Genomic DNA, 13,535 nt, shown 5'->3' on the forward strand with positions numbered 1-13,535 from the left:
TTTTCCACTCAGCCAATAAATAAAAAGTGATCAATTTTTCACAAACCTTTCTGTGATCTTGATTCGTGTCAGAGAGCTAAGGTACTCTGAAGTTATGGCTTCTGAATGACGGTAAGGTGTGGAAAGTCTCTGCCAGACTTTGACATTTTTCTTCTTTGTTTTGCTGTGTTTTGAAACTGGATTACTTGAATAATCAGGCAATATCAGGTAACATACATCCCTGGACATCCAATGGAAAGTAGTGAAAAGCTTTCAAGATAAAAGCAAGTAAAGTACAAGAATGTCAGGAACATGTAAGATCCTCACCTGTTATAAATTAGCTTCAGTGATGCCAATTTAGATTCTAGGGGGTGGAATTCATCTGACACAATGCCTTTATTTTCAGTGCAAACTTTGTGATCTGAGCAAGCTCTGCTAGCCTTTGTTTGGAGAGATTCATCTCACCCTAAAGTAACAGCCCGAGATAAGCCAGGGAAATTGTGCCTACTTCTCTCCACTGAATACAAAGGGAGAAGAGGTTGACAAGCTCATATGTAGCTACTTATACTAATGAATGTTAGGTGAGGTGGATTTGACCCTGATTGTTGCTTTCCATAAAAATTGAGAAGAAATTTTCATTGGCTTAGACATTTTTAAGAGGTCCATAAAGATAATGTAGAAGCAGAGATATCAGCATTATGTTCTGATATTTTGACCTTTTGCTATACTGTGCAAATCCTCTTAATCCACAAGGAGCACAAAAAAAGTCAAATAAATGTAGCTGTCCAAATTGAGATGCTTTAAGGGGTCTTGATTTAGAAATCAAGACTCCCAACCTATCAAAGCTTGACCCCTACAGGAACCAAGCCCAGAACATTAGCCAATCCAGTGCTTATAGAGAGAAAGAAGCTGAATGTAGGGCTCTGCACGTAATGTGGGCTGAGCAATACTTACTTTGGGGAAAGTCACACTGCCTGTATAGCCAGTCACAGAAACATAGACATCAAGAGGTTTTTGCTGGTGGACATGTGGATGTCCAAAGAAAATAAGCATCTATCTGTGAGTAGGAATTTTAAGAATCTGCATCTTTAATTTTTGCATTCAAAATAACAGCTACTTCATTTGCTAGTGCAGCCCTAAGGGCTTGCACCTTTCTAGAAATATGTAAAAAAGCATGTGCAAGTGCAGGAGAACTGGGCTCCAGAGAACTTGTACATCCAACAGTATGTATCTGTAGTGCCTGCCTTTCAAGCCTCAGTGGTGTTGCCTTTGAAGTCAATGAGAATTTTGCTATTGACCTCAGCTGGAATGAGATCAACGGGAACAAGCCCTTAGGTAAATATGCCCAGACACATTAATCAAAGGTGTGTTTGTTTCCTTAATGACTTATTGGACCCGGCAGAAGGGAGGATTTCGGATTGTTTCAATAGCACGAGGGCAGCTTTAAGAGTGCAGTTATAAAAGCCAGACTTTAAAGGTATTTTGCAATTGTCTAAGTGGCTGGTACGTGTGTCTTGAATCGTTTAGTTTGAATGCAAAGGTCACCCCAGAGACGTGTGTAAATGTCTCCTGGATTTCTCTTTTGGTCTCTGTGTTTCTGCAGTGTTCCAATTACCTTTCACTGCACTGTTGATGCAGACAAACTGAACCAGCTTTGTTTTGGCTGGAGGTATAAAACAGTCTTAGCTAATTTTCTGACAGATTTTCTCCTATCTCTCTGCCAACCTAATCTAAAATCTCTTTGGTTTTTATATGCTACCAATCTATTGTGTGCATGACAGCATTAAGTTATGCCAAATGAGTGAGCCAGTGATCAAAAATTTTTTGCTAATAACTCATTGAGATGCAATTAGGCATTTTCACTTTTGGAAATTACACTACATTTTAATAACAAAAAGAGCATTTGAGATGCTTTAAAAATGTGCTTTTTTGTTTGTTTGTTTTGTTTTGTTAAGGAGAGGGAATTTATGCTTTACCCTGACAAAGCGTTCATCATAAGCACATATTATGTGATATGGATTTTGTAATACAGGCACACACCCATAGACAGATACGTGTGTGCACACACCAGTACTGCAGATATTTTATCCTTTTTACCTATCCTCGTGTCTAGGGAAATGTAATGACCTTGAGGGAGGAAGAAACAAAAATGAAACCATGCTGAAAAACTTTTATCTTTTTATTATTGGTGCCTTTACATTAATACTGCTGTTTTGTGCTGAGAAAACCAATCTGTTACACGTAAGGTAAGTGTAATATACAACATAGAAATGCAGTCTAAGTTAATTACAACGAGGAGCTACAAAAAAATTCCGTAGGAAAGAAGTCACCTAACATTGCAACTGTGCTTGCAACAAATCACTCCCTTACTGTAGGACTATGCACATTGTGAACCACGGTTATTTACATGTCCCTTACAACCGTTAACAACAGAAGGGCTAAAATCAGTCTAAAAAGTTCCAGAACATCACTATATACTGTACAATCCTCAAAAATAATTTATTACACCATTTCTAAAAAAAGGTACTAGTTTTGTCTTGATTTCTTTTGTTTTCTGGTGTTTTCTGGAATGCACAACATGTGCAAAATTTTGCCTAACAGTCTAAAAACTCAAGAACTGAACTGCAAGTCACAATCACAGAGATGAGGTGGTGGAGTCCAGAACTTCCCTTCCGTTGCAGACGGTCGGTACGTACATACTAGCAGATGCTGAAAGAGAAAGACGGGGGAAAATCAACCCACGGCAAAAAATTATAATTAGAATTTATGTTCATCTGGACTATCTCACCCAATTTAACCAACATGTCCAATGAAAAGTCACTGTACGTGACTGTGTCAGCAGTGGAGCTGATGGAGGTACTGCTTGCACCTCTACAAGGCAATTCAGGTCTGAGGCTGGAGTATCCTCTGGAGGAACCTGGTTTCTCTTCGCTGACTATTGAGAATGCTTAGGGTGACTAAGCTTCTCCAAGAAGTGTCTGAATAAAATACATGAAATATTTTTGGATGATTCTGGGCCACTGGGTCTCACTTGACAGCACTTTGCATGTTAGTGTGAATTAATATAGCTAGAGTGGTGCTAGGATATCCCTATAGAATAAAAGGTGAACCTTTGGATTTTTTGTGTTTTATTGGCAAGAAATGCTAAGGTCTGGTCCTTTGAGCTTTCACGTAATTGGAATGGACACTCCTGAAATAAAAGATATGCATTTTTATATCCAGGAGAGAATTCACTTCTGCATATTAGGACTGTGTGTTGATCTGCTTTTTAATTACCAAAAAAAAAAAAAAAAAAATCCTCTATACATGTTGGATGAAGAAATTTTTGAATAACTGAATTTGAAAGCAAGATTATTTCTGACCTAATCCCAGAATATTTTCTGACCATAATATCCTTCATTTCTAGGAGCTCTGGATCAGGATTCAACACACATCCAGAGATGAGGGCCAGATTCTGATACCCTTGTCTACATTACCTAATATTTTATTCAACAGGTTTTCTTTGCTTCAGTGATACGACAATTGAATCTGAGAATCAGAATCTGTTTCTAAATGCGTTTGTATTTTGACTGTAGGATATATTGCTATTCTGCTAAAGCCTTGTGGATTTTAATTTAAAAGCAAGCTGGTTTGTCCATCTTTGTTAAAATTATCCATTGGGCATCAGGAATATGTTTTCAGATGCTCTGTGACATCCCTGCTCATGGCACCATAAAGCTGTTTTTTGAAAGATACATTAGGTTAATGATAACAGTGACCCAGAGTAATGTGATGCCTTCATCAAAGAAAACACGCAGCAAACAATGACTTCGTAAACTCAATCACCCAGTGTAAAAAGCAATTTATGCAGCTGACCAAGGGCATGCTCAGTCTTCCAAAACTGGTGCTGGCTACACTCAGTTGCTGACCAGTTCTCCAAAGACACTCAGCATCATTTTCAGAACAGATTATTCTTTCTTCAAATCATCTACTATTTCTAATTCTTTCATTGACTGAATAAATATTTTGTGGAAAACAGAACTGCTTTAACAAGAGAATTTAAAGGTACCTGTTAGACTAACCTACTAAGAGGGCAGGACATATTCCTGATAAACAGGAGAGCCAAGAATGAGCCCCTGCTCCGAATTATTTTATTTATCTTTCATGATTTGGGTATGTGTTCTGAGTCACATATACGAAAGCAATCATTTGTAAGTAAAAGGGCATCATGCTTATGATTTTGGGAAAATTAACCATCAGGTTTTGTATTCAGTTTTTAACTGGGTATAATATGGGAGCACATTGACCTGAAATTTTATTATTGTTGTTATTTTTATTTCTACTTATTTTTGGCAAATAGAAAAATCAGTATTGCTTAGGAGACCTGATTCAAATCCCTGTTCTACTGCAGTATGACTACAGGCAAAATAATTTTGTTACTGTGAACATCAGTCACCCACCCAGAATGCTTTTAGCTTCAGGGTTTTTTTGAAGTCCAACATATTGAGCAGCGTGAATAGATCAAATACTACAGTAACTGGGTCAGGAGGATGTCAAAGTTGGACGGAGAAATATGGTGGTAGGTGAGCAACAAGTGGCCTTGTGTTTTCAGTTCCCAGTCTTCCTCCACAGCACGTACCTCCCTTGTAGTGCTGAGAGGCCGTTGTTAACTCTGCAGGCTGGAGTAAAGCGTTCAGACTGAGTATCCAGCTCTCCCTGAGACTGAACAAAAGATCTTACTTTTCCTTACAGACCTTGGCAATGTTAATTGCTGGCCCTGCAGGGTTCTGGGTTTCATGTCGTGTCTTACAGCAGCAGCCAAGGGGTTTCCTGAAATATTGCTGGACTTGCTAGAAATGCTTCACCTCCATTTTGCCTTGTGTTGAGGCCAAAGAAAAATGTGTGACATGACCAGAAGTCTTGATTTGGCTGCAATTCATGCTTTTGATCTCGTCTTTCCTGGCTGTCTCTCATTTTGCTCAGACAATCCAAGGCAAAGAACCAGAGGTGAAATGCAAGAGCCCAGCACTGCTGTGGCACCTTGCAGCATGCCTACAGTCAGGAACAGGCAGATTCAAACTTGCTGTCTGTGTGCCACTTCCTCTACTCATGCTCACAGTTGGACAACTGTGAGTTAATCATGTATAAAAGCCACATATCAGGGCTAGTTTGGAGCAAGGGCTGGGAAAATAAATTCTGAGAGAGAAAATTTACCAGCCTGGCTATAAACAGCAGCTTCAATTCTTTTTCTGACCCCTGTGGAGCACACCTGGAGGAGCTCAAGTCTGTGTGCAGCTCTCCATGTGGACATAACTTGGATGAATCACACCTTCAGGGTGTAAAAGCTCAGCCTGAATCATGTATGTGCTTAAATCAGTCCTGAGCTCCCTGGGAAGTTTTGTGAGTGCTGACCTGCTACCTTATGGGAATACCTCTGCCAAGTCTATAAAACAGGCCACAGGAAAATTGGGGAACATCTCGATGGGGGAAACACTACAGGGGAAGCAGAACTCACGCAGCATTGCCAAATATGAATTTTCAGATTCAAATAAATGTGTACAGATATATACATTTCAAAAAATGTCATCTATCTATATGTACATATATCATGCCTCTCTTCAGCTTAAATCTATATTCTTTTGTAGTCCAGACGTCAGCTGTCAAAATGGTCAAAGCTCAGTGCCTCTGAAACAAATTTCCTTCCTTTGCAGTCAAGTATTCACTTCTGCTTGCTTTCTGCATGGCATGCATCTGTATTCAGATGACTACATGAGGTGCTCAGTTTGGCTTTCATGACCACCACCACACTGCAGCTTATGCAGCTGACAATTAACACAGACCCTCCCTCCACTGCTCAGTTTAGGGATGTAGCTGTGATACACATTTAGAGCTAACACTTAATACTACCCAAGAGCATCATGAGTGTCACTTACCTTTTCCCATAGTGTTTGGCCAGTTTTCACGGTTCAAGGAACTGTGTTAAAAACTGTCCATGAGTCACTTGCTGTTCATGACTCACTATACTCATGGCATTAATGACTGATGGGGTGAAGAGGTGCTGGCAGCCCTGAGATGCAATGGAGGTGAGAATCCGTTGAGATAGGAAACACACTGCCCATTCGAGCAATTTGGGTACTCCTGTCTTCTAAAGCTCTGATAATGAACAAGAACTGGCTTTTCAGATGTTGCTGTTATTAGAATGCCCTGGAGCTAATTTTGATCAGTCTCATATTAAGCAGTTTCTGACTGATGAAAACACCATCAAGACCAAAATAAAAACAAACTGACAGCCCCAGGACTGATGAGAGGAATACTTTAGGCATGGATTAGAATCAATTTGGCTGACAACCTTTTTGGAGCTTTATAAATAAGTAAACAGTTGAAAAAAAAAAAAGAAAATGTCTTTAAAATAATTTCCAAAAAAATGGGAGTAAGCGAAAATTTTCCTTCTTAAAAATATTGATGCTGTGATAGACAGTTAATTCTCAGTGTTATTTTCCCAAATAATTGTCCTAGATGGACTATAGGACTTTTTCCATTGTATGTGATGGGCATTTTAGTCCTAATTCCAGGTCCACATCTTGCCATGGTCCAAAAAGACCAACAAAGACAAGCAGCCCTTCCTCAGCTAGGTGTAAGCAGGAAAAATGTCCACCTTTCCAAACAATGAAGTAGCAAGAGATTGTAAGTCTAGATGTTTATGCTTTCCTTAATGTCTAAAAGCTATTAACAAAGCTGAAAAAGTAGGCTTTTAATGTAAAGATGTGCAGTAAGGATGTCTTTCAGTTGCATGCATGCTTGTGCACACACATGTATTATCTGGGCATTATAATAAAAATAACAGATTCAAAAATGCAGTCCTGTACAAAAGTATCCATGAATCAAAATGGTTTCTGACTAAGCTTATTCTGTAGTATGAGAGAATTAAAAAACTTGGAAAGATCATTTATACAAAATTCATAAGGGATGAAAATAATCTCATGGGCCTTACCATTTTGTCAAGGGACCAAACTTCTAAAGGTTACTGGGTGACCATTGGTCTTGCAAATCCATCGCTTTTGGGAGTGCTTGGCACTTAGGGCCATCTCATCTCTCTTGGTTTAAGTTTTCCAAAACATCAAGGAGATTTGAGTTCTGGTGTCAGGGCTGGATGCAGTGCTGGCTCTGATGCAATGGAGGATGTGTAGAGCCACACGGCTGCTCTCTTGTTAAGGGACCCTGGGCATTCATGACACATTATGGTTCGGGGTGGGAGAGCCAGAGATGGCTAGGACCCCTTTACCTCCTAATCCCTGTCGATGTGATACACAGCAGGATCCTAAGTTTCTTCCATGTTCTGCCTGAAATCTGAAGTGCCAAAGGTTTCTAGCCAATTTTGAAATTTAAGTGATACTCAAAAACTTGAAGTTAGGTTAGTGTGAACTTGCTGGCACGCCTTGCTCTGTGTCCCCCCTTTCCTTTTTCTTATTCCTTGCCTCTTTATAGTTGTAGTGTACTTTTTCAATTAGCTTTCCACGTTAGACATGCTGTCCGCAGAGATCTGTGAACAAGGTGCTGTGTGCTCCCATCCTTGACTAGTTAAGCTTGACAAGGAAAAAACCCCAAAAAACATACAGATTACTTTTTTTGTTTTTAAATCCAAAAAAATCTCTGAGCAACTCACACAGAAGAGGAGTGACAGCCTCAAAACAAAATCACAGATGTGAATCTGCTTGGGATGAAGAGATTGGAGATGAAGGAAAGGAGGGAGGCAGAACAGATGAGTTGTCCTTGCAACAGAGCACTGATTGCTTCTCCTGGCTGTGGCACTTAAAAAGGGTATGGCTCACACTCAGCATACAGATACAGTTTATGGCATCTCTTGTATGCATTTGCTGCAGACTTGGAGCCTTTCCTTGTAATGCAGGCAATAAAAGCCATCGAGAGCATGCTGCATTGTGGCCCAGGTCCTGTCAGCATGTCATTTTGACAGGAATACCCCAGGGCAATCTGTTCCTGTCACTGCTGCGAGAGTGACAGCGAGCGACGGGCTCTACTTCGTTTGAGCAGCGGGACGGAGTCAGAGCCCGCCAAAAGCTTTCTGCTGACTTCAGTGAGCTTCAGAGCGGGCTCTGAGCTCATTCCCATGGGAGGGGGATGAGTTCTTCTCTCCAGACACAAATGAAGTGATGCTTGCATGGGGGGACACAGCCCAGCCTATAAAGGTCTTTTTGTTTCTGGTGAAAAACACATCTTGTCTTTACCCAAACTCACCGCAATCCCACATCCTCATAGAAAGGTGGCGGTTTTGTTACTTACACTGGGAATAAGTGGTCCCGGTCCCACTGACACTGAACCTGTTGAGATGGAGTCTGTGAGTGACCACATTCTTCTGGGGCTGGAAGAGGATGATGTGCACCTTGGGTGCGAACAAGCAGCCCAGCACAACGAAACCGCTCAGACTCACAGAGATGCACATGGTGGTGGTTTGCACCTAGAAGAGAGTGGGCGCAAAGCGCTGTGTTTCAGTATGTAAAGCTCTGAAATGCAGAATATTAGAAGCATTATGTACAACAGTAGGAACCACAGTCCTGGGGGTTTGCACTGGTACAGGCTTGCTTGAACATCTGTCGCATCCTTATCTTCCACAATTCTAGCATCATATGAGTGAGGTGCATGGTGCTGATGGTACCCTGTGTCTCTACGTATCAGGGGGAGCTTGAGTGAGCGTGTTCTCCCTCGGATTAGCACAGAAAGGATAGTTCTGCTCTCTTTCTCTCATCTCTCATCCCCTTGATTTCTAAATTAATCAGGAAATCTGCTGTAATGCCCATCACGCAACAACTGCGCAAAGCTGTCTACAGTGGAAACCAGCTTGCACATACCATAATATATGCGGTTATGTAGTTTATGTGGGTTAACATTAGATGCCTCATGTAGAGCATCCATTTGAAAAACAGTTTAGTCTCCAACTTCAATCCTGATCAGAGAACTTGAACAATCCCTTGCAGGAACATAGGTGTAATTTGGAGTAAACATAAGAGCCGGTGACATTTGTCAGACTGGGCCTGAAAGATGCCCTGATTTTGAGACAGAAATTTTTGGGCTGAGAAATGCATTGTGTGTAAGGCTGCAGGATTTTAGAGTAGTTGCCTTTGGGGCATTTGTTAGTACAACTTTGCTGATACTATCTTTCTTCCTTTTTGTTCTATGGTATAACTAGGTGGCAGTTTACTGCCTCATTTTCAGTTTATATTCTTTTCTTCCAAGCAGATTCCTTAATTAAGATGTTGAATTAAACTGCTTTAAACTCTACTGCTTAATTTGAATGATTATACATCCATGCCTCATTTTCCTTAGTTACACTCCTGCAGTCCTTGGAGATTAGCCTTCTTCCACGGGAATGCTTCTCATACCTACTTGTCACAAATAATTGGTGCAAAACAAAAAATGGAGTAGGGAATGGATTTTGTTGCTTTATGTATAAACCGAGCACCAAGTGCTTTGTCAGCAGCGAGTATAATTAATGTGATCTTGTAATAATCACTCTTTCCCCAAGGTAGATGTGGCAAGCACCATGAAAAGGTACTCAGCTTTCACAAGATGAGTGAACATGGAAGACCCCAGAGGGGCAGCATGAGAAAGGGACACCTGAATGTTTCCAGCTGCACTTTCTCCTTCACTTTGCATTTTGTCCATAGGGCTCTGCTCTCACTTCAGGGTGGGTATTGAACCAGGCACTGTACAGGTAAAACAGGACTAGGAATTTTCTTATAAAAAAAGAATAAATGAAAGTAGTAGTTTCAAGTGCTCTTCACTAACAAAGCCCTCCTCCCTACCCTGCTCTGCTAGGGTTTGTGCCTCCCAGAGCAGCTCAGCTCTGCTGACATAATTATAGACTCAATCGATGAAATGATTTGGGTTAAAAATAGCCCTATCCCACAGGGTTCCTTTTAACCCAGGTCACTTAATGGTTCACTGTGTAACTTGGCCTCTGGTGCGCTGGTACAACAGAGGCTGTCCTGCTGGACCTGGCAGGAATGACTGGCAGGGGGGCAAGCTCCTTGAGCCAGAATTACCCCTAAAGAAAATGCAGGGAGAAACTGTCTAAACAGTAGGAATTTTGGACACCTCATTTCATTATAACCAGTTTAACATTCAGACTTTTCCCTTCCAGTGTTATTGCTTTTGTCTAAGGTGATCAGGTTGAAAATTCCCTTAAATGTGCTAGATGTCAGGGCTGCTGTGAATTTGTGTTATGTGTGCTTACTTAATCATATCAGGTTTCACTGTATCTTTGATTCTGAAATCAATGTGGACCTCTGCATGAACATCAATGGCATTGGAGAAATCTATCTTTTCCAGGAGCTATCCTTTACATTTTTGACAGTGCAGCTAACAGAGTCAGCCACCAAACGCAAGTTTGCAGAGCAGTTTCTGGCCTGTGCTTTGGGATCTTCTAGACTTTCTGGGAACAACTTCTGGGATCATTAAAGGATTCATGGGAACACTTCAAGGAATGTCAGGGTACCTTACTGCTGTTGGGAGAGGACCACTGCAGGAGGCTGTGACTTCTAGCAACCTCCATCAGCTCCTAAGCAGCTCTGTCAGTTGTCCTTGACCAGCTTTTGTCTGAGCTGACTCTTGGTTAGGTAAGGTTTGGCATTCTTGTTGCAGGTGCTGGGAAGAGCCCTCTGAAGGTGCTGGACAGCTAACATGTTCATCAGCATGCAGAAATGTGCACAGAAGAGGGCTGAAAGTTTTGCTGAAGGCTGTGTTTTTGTGCAGAGCAAGGGGGATGCCACAGGGTATGGTCCCCAATGCCTGCAGGGGCAACTATCCCTGGCATATCAGGATTGACCAAAACTGACCTCCCAAGGGAGGATGCAGGCCTGCAGCCTTGGAGTTGCAGGGATGCCCGAAGCCTCTCATCGGGGCTGAGGGAGCTGTTCTCCTTTTCTGCAGGAGATGTGGAAGATTTCTGTTGCCATGTTAAAGAGCTATGGGAGGAGGTCAGCAGAGTTTACAGCATCAGACATGATGAGAATAAGGTGGACTTGATCTTCTCTGACACTCTGCAGGTACAAGAACCTGGCCTGTACTAGAGAAGAACAAGGCAGACTATGTTTCTTGAATTGGGAAATGGAGGCTCCCATGATGATGAAGGCTGGAAGTCTGTGACTTGTTGCAGCAGGCAGATCGTGGAATCATAGAATGGTTTGGGTTGGAAGGGAACTCAAAGATCATCTAGTTCCAACCCCCCTGCCATGGGCAGGGGCACCCTCCACTAGACCAGGTTGCCCTAAGCCCCATCCAGCCTGGTCTTGAACACTTCCAGGGACGGGGCATCCACAGCTTCTCTGGGCAACCTGTGCCAGTGCCTCACCACCCTCATCATAAAGAATTTCTTTCTAACATCTAATCTAAATCTCCCCTCTTTCAGCTTAAACCCATTCCCCCTTGTCCTGTCACCCCATGCCCTTGTAAACAGTCCCTCTCCAGCTTTCTTGTAGGTCCCATCTTGTAGGTACTGGAAGGCTGCTCTAAGGTCTCCCTGGAGCCGCCTTTTCTCCAGGCTGGACAATCCCAACTCTCTCAGCCTGTCCTCATAGGAGAGGTGCTCCAGCCCTCTGATCAGCTTTGTGGCCTCCTCTGGACTTGCTCCAACAGGTCCAAGTGTTTCTTGTACTGGGAACCCCAGAGCTGGATGCAGTACTCCAGGTGGGGTCTCACAAGAGTGGAGTAGAGGGGGAGAATCCCCTTCCCTCAACCTGCTGGTCACACTTCTTTTGATGCAGCCCAGGATACAGTTGGCTTTCTGAGCTGCAAATGCACATTGCTGGGTCAAGTTGAGCTTCTTGTCCACCAGTACGCCGAAGTCCTTCTCCTCAGGGCTGCTCTCAATCCATTCTCCATGGAGCCTATATTTGTGCTTGGGATTGTTTTGACCCATGTGCAGGACCTTGCATTTGGCCCTACTGAATTTCATGCGGTTTGCCTGTCAAGGTCCTTCTGGATGTCATACCTTCCCTTCAGTGTGTCGAGAAACGCCACTCGTCGCTGGTCTCCACTTTGACATCGAGCTGTTGACTGCAACTCTTCGAGTGCAACCATCCAGCCAATTACTTATCCACCGCGTGGTCCATCCATCAAATCCATGACTCTCCAATTTAGAGACAAGGATGTCGTGCGGGACAGTGTCAAATGCTTTGCCCAAGTCCGGGTAGATGACATCAGTTGCACTTCCCTTATGCACCAACACTGTAACCCTGTGGTAGAACGCCACTAAATTTGTCAAGCACGATTTGCCCTTAGTGAAGCCATGTTGGCTGCCACCAGTCACCTCATTATTTCCCATCTGCCTTAGCATAGTTTCCAGAAGGATCTACTCCACGATCTTGCCAGGCATAGTGGTGAGACTGAGCAGCTTGTAGTTCCCCGAGTCTTCATTTTTTCCCTATTTAAAAATGGGAGTCATGTTTCCCCTTCCCATGACTTCTCAGCTATGATGGATAGTGGCTTAGCAACTTCATTCACCAGTTCCCTCAGGAGCCATGGATACATCTCAAATTCTGCACCTTCAGGTTCCTTAGATGGTCTTGAACCTGATCTTCTTCTTGATCCTCCCAGTCCTTGCCTTTGCTGTGTGAGGCTTGGGTGGTGTGGCTAGGACACTTGCCAGTGAAGACTGAGGCAAAAAAGTCATTGAGTACTTCAGCCTTCTCCATAGCCGGGGTAACCAGGTCTCCAGTTTCCTTCCATAAAGGGCCCATATTTTCCCTAGTCTTCCTTTTATCACTGACATACCTATAAAGCTTTTCTTGACGTCCCTGGCCAGATTTAATCCTGTCAGGGCTTTAGTTTTCCTAACCCAATCCCTGGCTGCTTGGGCAGTTTCTCTATATTCCTCCCAGGCTACCTGCCCTTGCTTCCACCCTCTGTAGGATTCCTTTTTGTGTTTGAGTTTGTCCAGGAGTTCCTTGTTCATCCAGGCAGGCCTCCTGGTGTTTTTGCCTGACTTCCTCTTTGTTGGGATGCATTGCTCCTGAGCTTGGAGGAGGTGATCCTTGAATACTAACCTGCTATCTTGGGCCCCTCTTCCTTCCAGGGCTTTGTCTTATGGTACTCGACCAAGCAGGTCCCGGAAGAGGCCAAAGTCTGCTCTCCTGAAGTCCAGGGTAGTGAGCTTGCCGTGCGCCCTCCTCGCCGCCCTGAGGATCTTGAACTCCACCATTTCATGGTCACTGCAGCCAAGGCTGCCCTTGAGCTTCACATTCTTCACCAGCCCCTCCTTGTTGGTGAGAACAAGGTCTTGCATGGCACCTCTCCTTGTTGGCTCCTCTATCACTTAGAGAATGAAGTTATCATCAACACATTCCAGGAACCTCCGGGACTGCTTATGCCCTCCTGTGTTGTTGCTTCAATAGACATCAGGGTGGTTGAAGCCTTCCATGAGGATCAGGGCTTGTGAACGTGAGGCTGCTCCTATCTGTCTATAGATAGCCTCATCTGCTCAGTCTTCCTGGTTGGGTGGCCTGTAGCAGACCCCTGCTATGATGTCACCTGTCCCTGCCCTCCCTTTAATCCTGACTCATAAA

The 13,535-nt window shown here is 43.1% G+C and overlaps 1 protein-coding gene across 4 annotated transcripts in view; it reads right to left on the reverse strand.

Moving 5' to 3' along the window:
• Positions 1 to 2,140: 2,140 nt before the first annotated feature.
• Positions 2,141 to 13,535, reverse strand: part of GRM3 (glutamate metabotropic receptor 3) — a 113,319-nt gene continuing 101,924 nt past the window's right edge. For all 4 annotated transcript variants that reach the window (XM_054812045.1, XM_054812035.1, XM_054812030.1 and 1 more), the window contains 2 exons: positions 8,257 to 8,431; positions 2,141 to 2,688 (listed from right to left, as the gene is read on the reverse strand). In XM_054812045.1, coding sequence (XP_054668020.1) covers positions 2,615 to 2,688; positions 8,257 to 8,431 — 249 coding nt within the window. In that variant the 3' untranslated portion in view covers positions 2,141 to 2,614. The remainder of the gene's footprint in view (positions 2,689 to 8,256; positions 8,432 to 13,535) is intronic.

Source organism: Grus americana, chromosome 1 (genome assembly GCF_028858705.1).
Source record: "Grus americana isolate bGruAme1 chromosome 1, bGruAme1.mat, whole genome shotgun sequence".
Lineage (NCBI taxonomy): Eukaryota > Metazoa > Chordata > Aves > Gruiformes > Gruidae > Grus > Grus americana.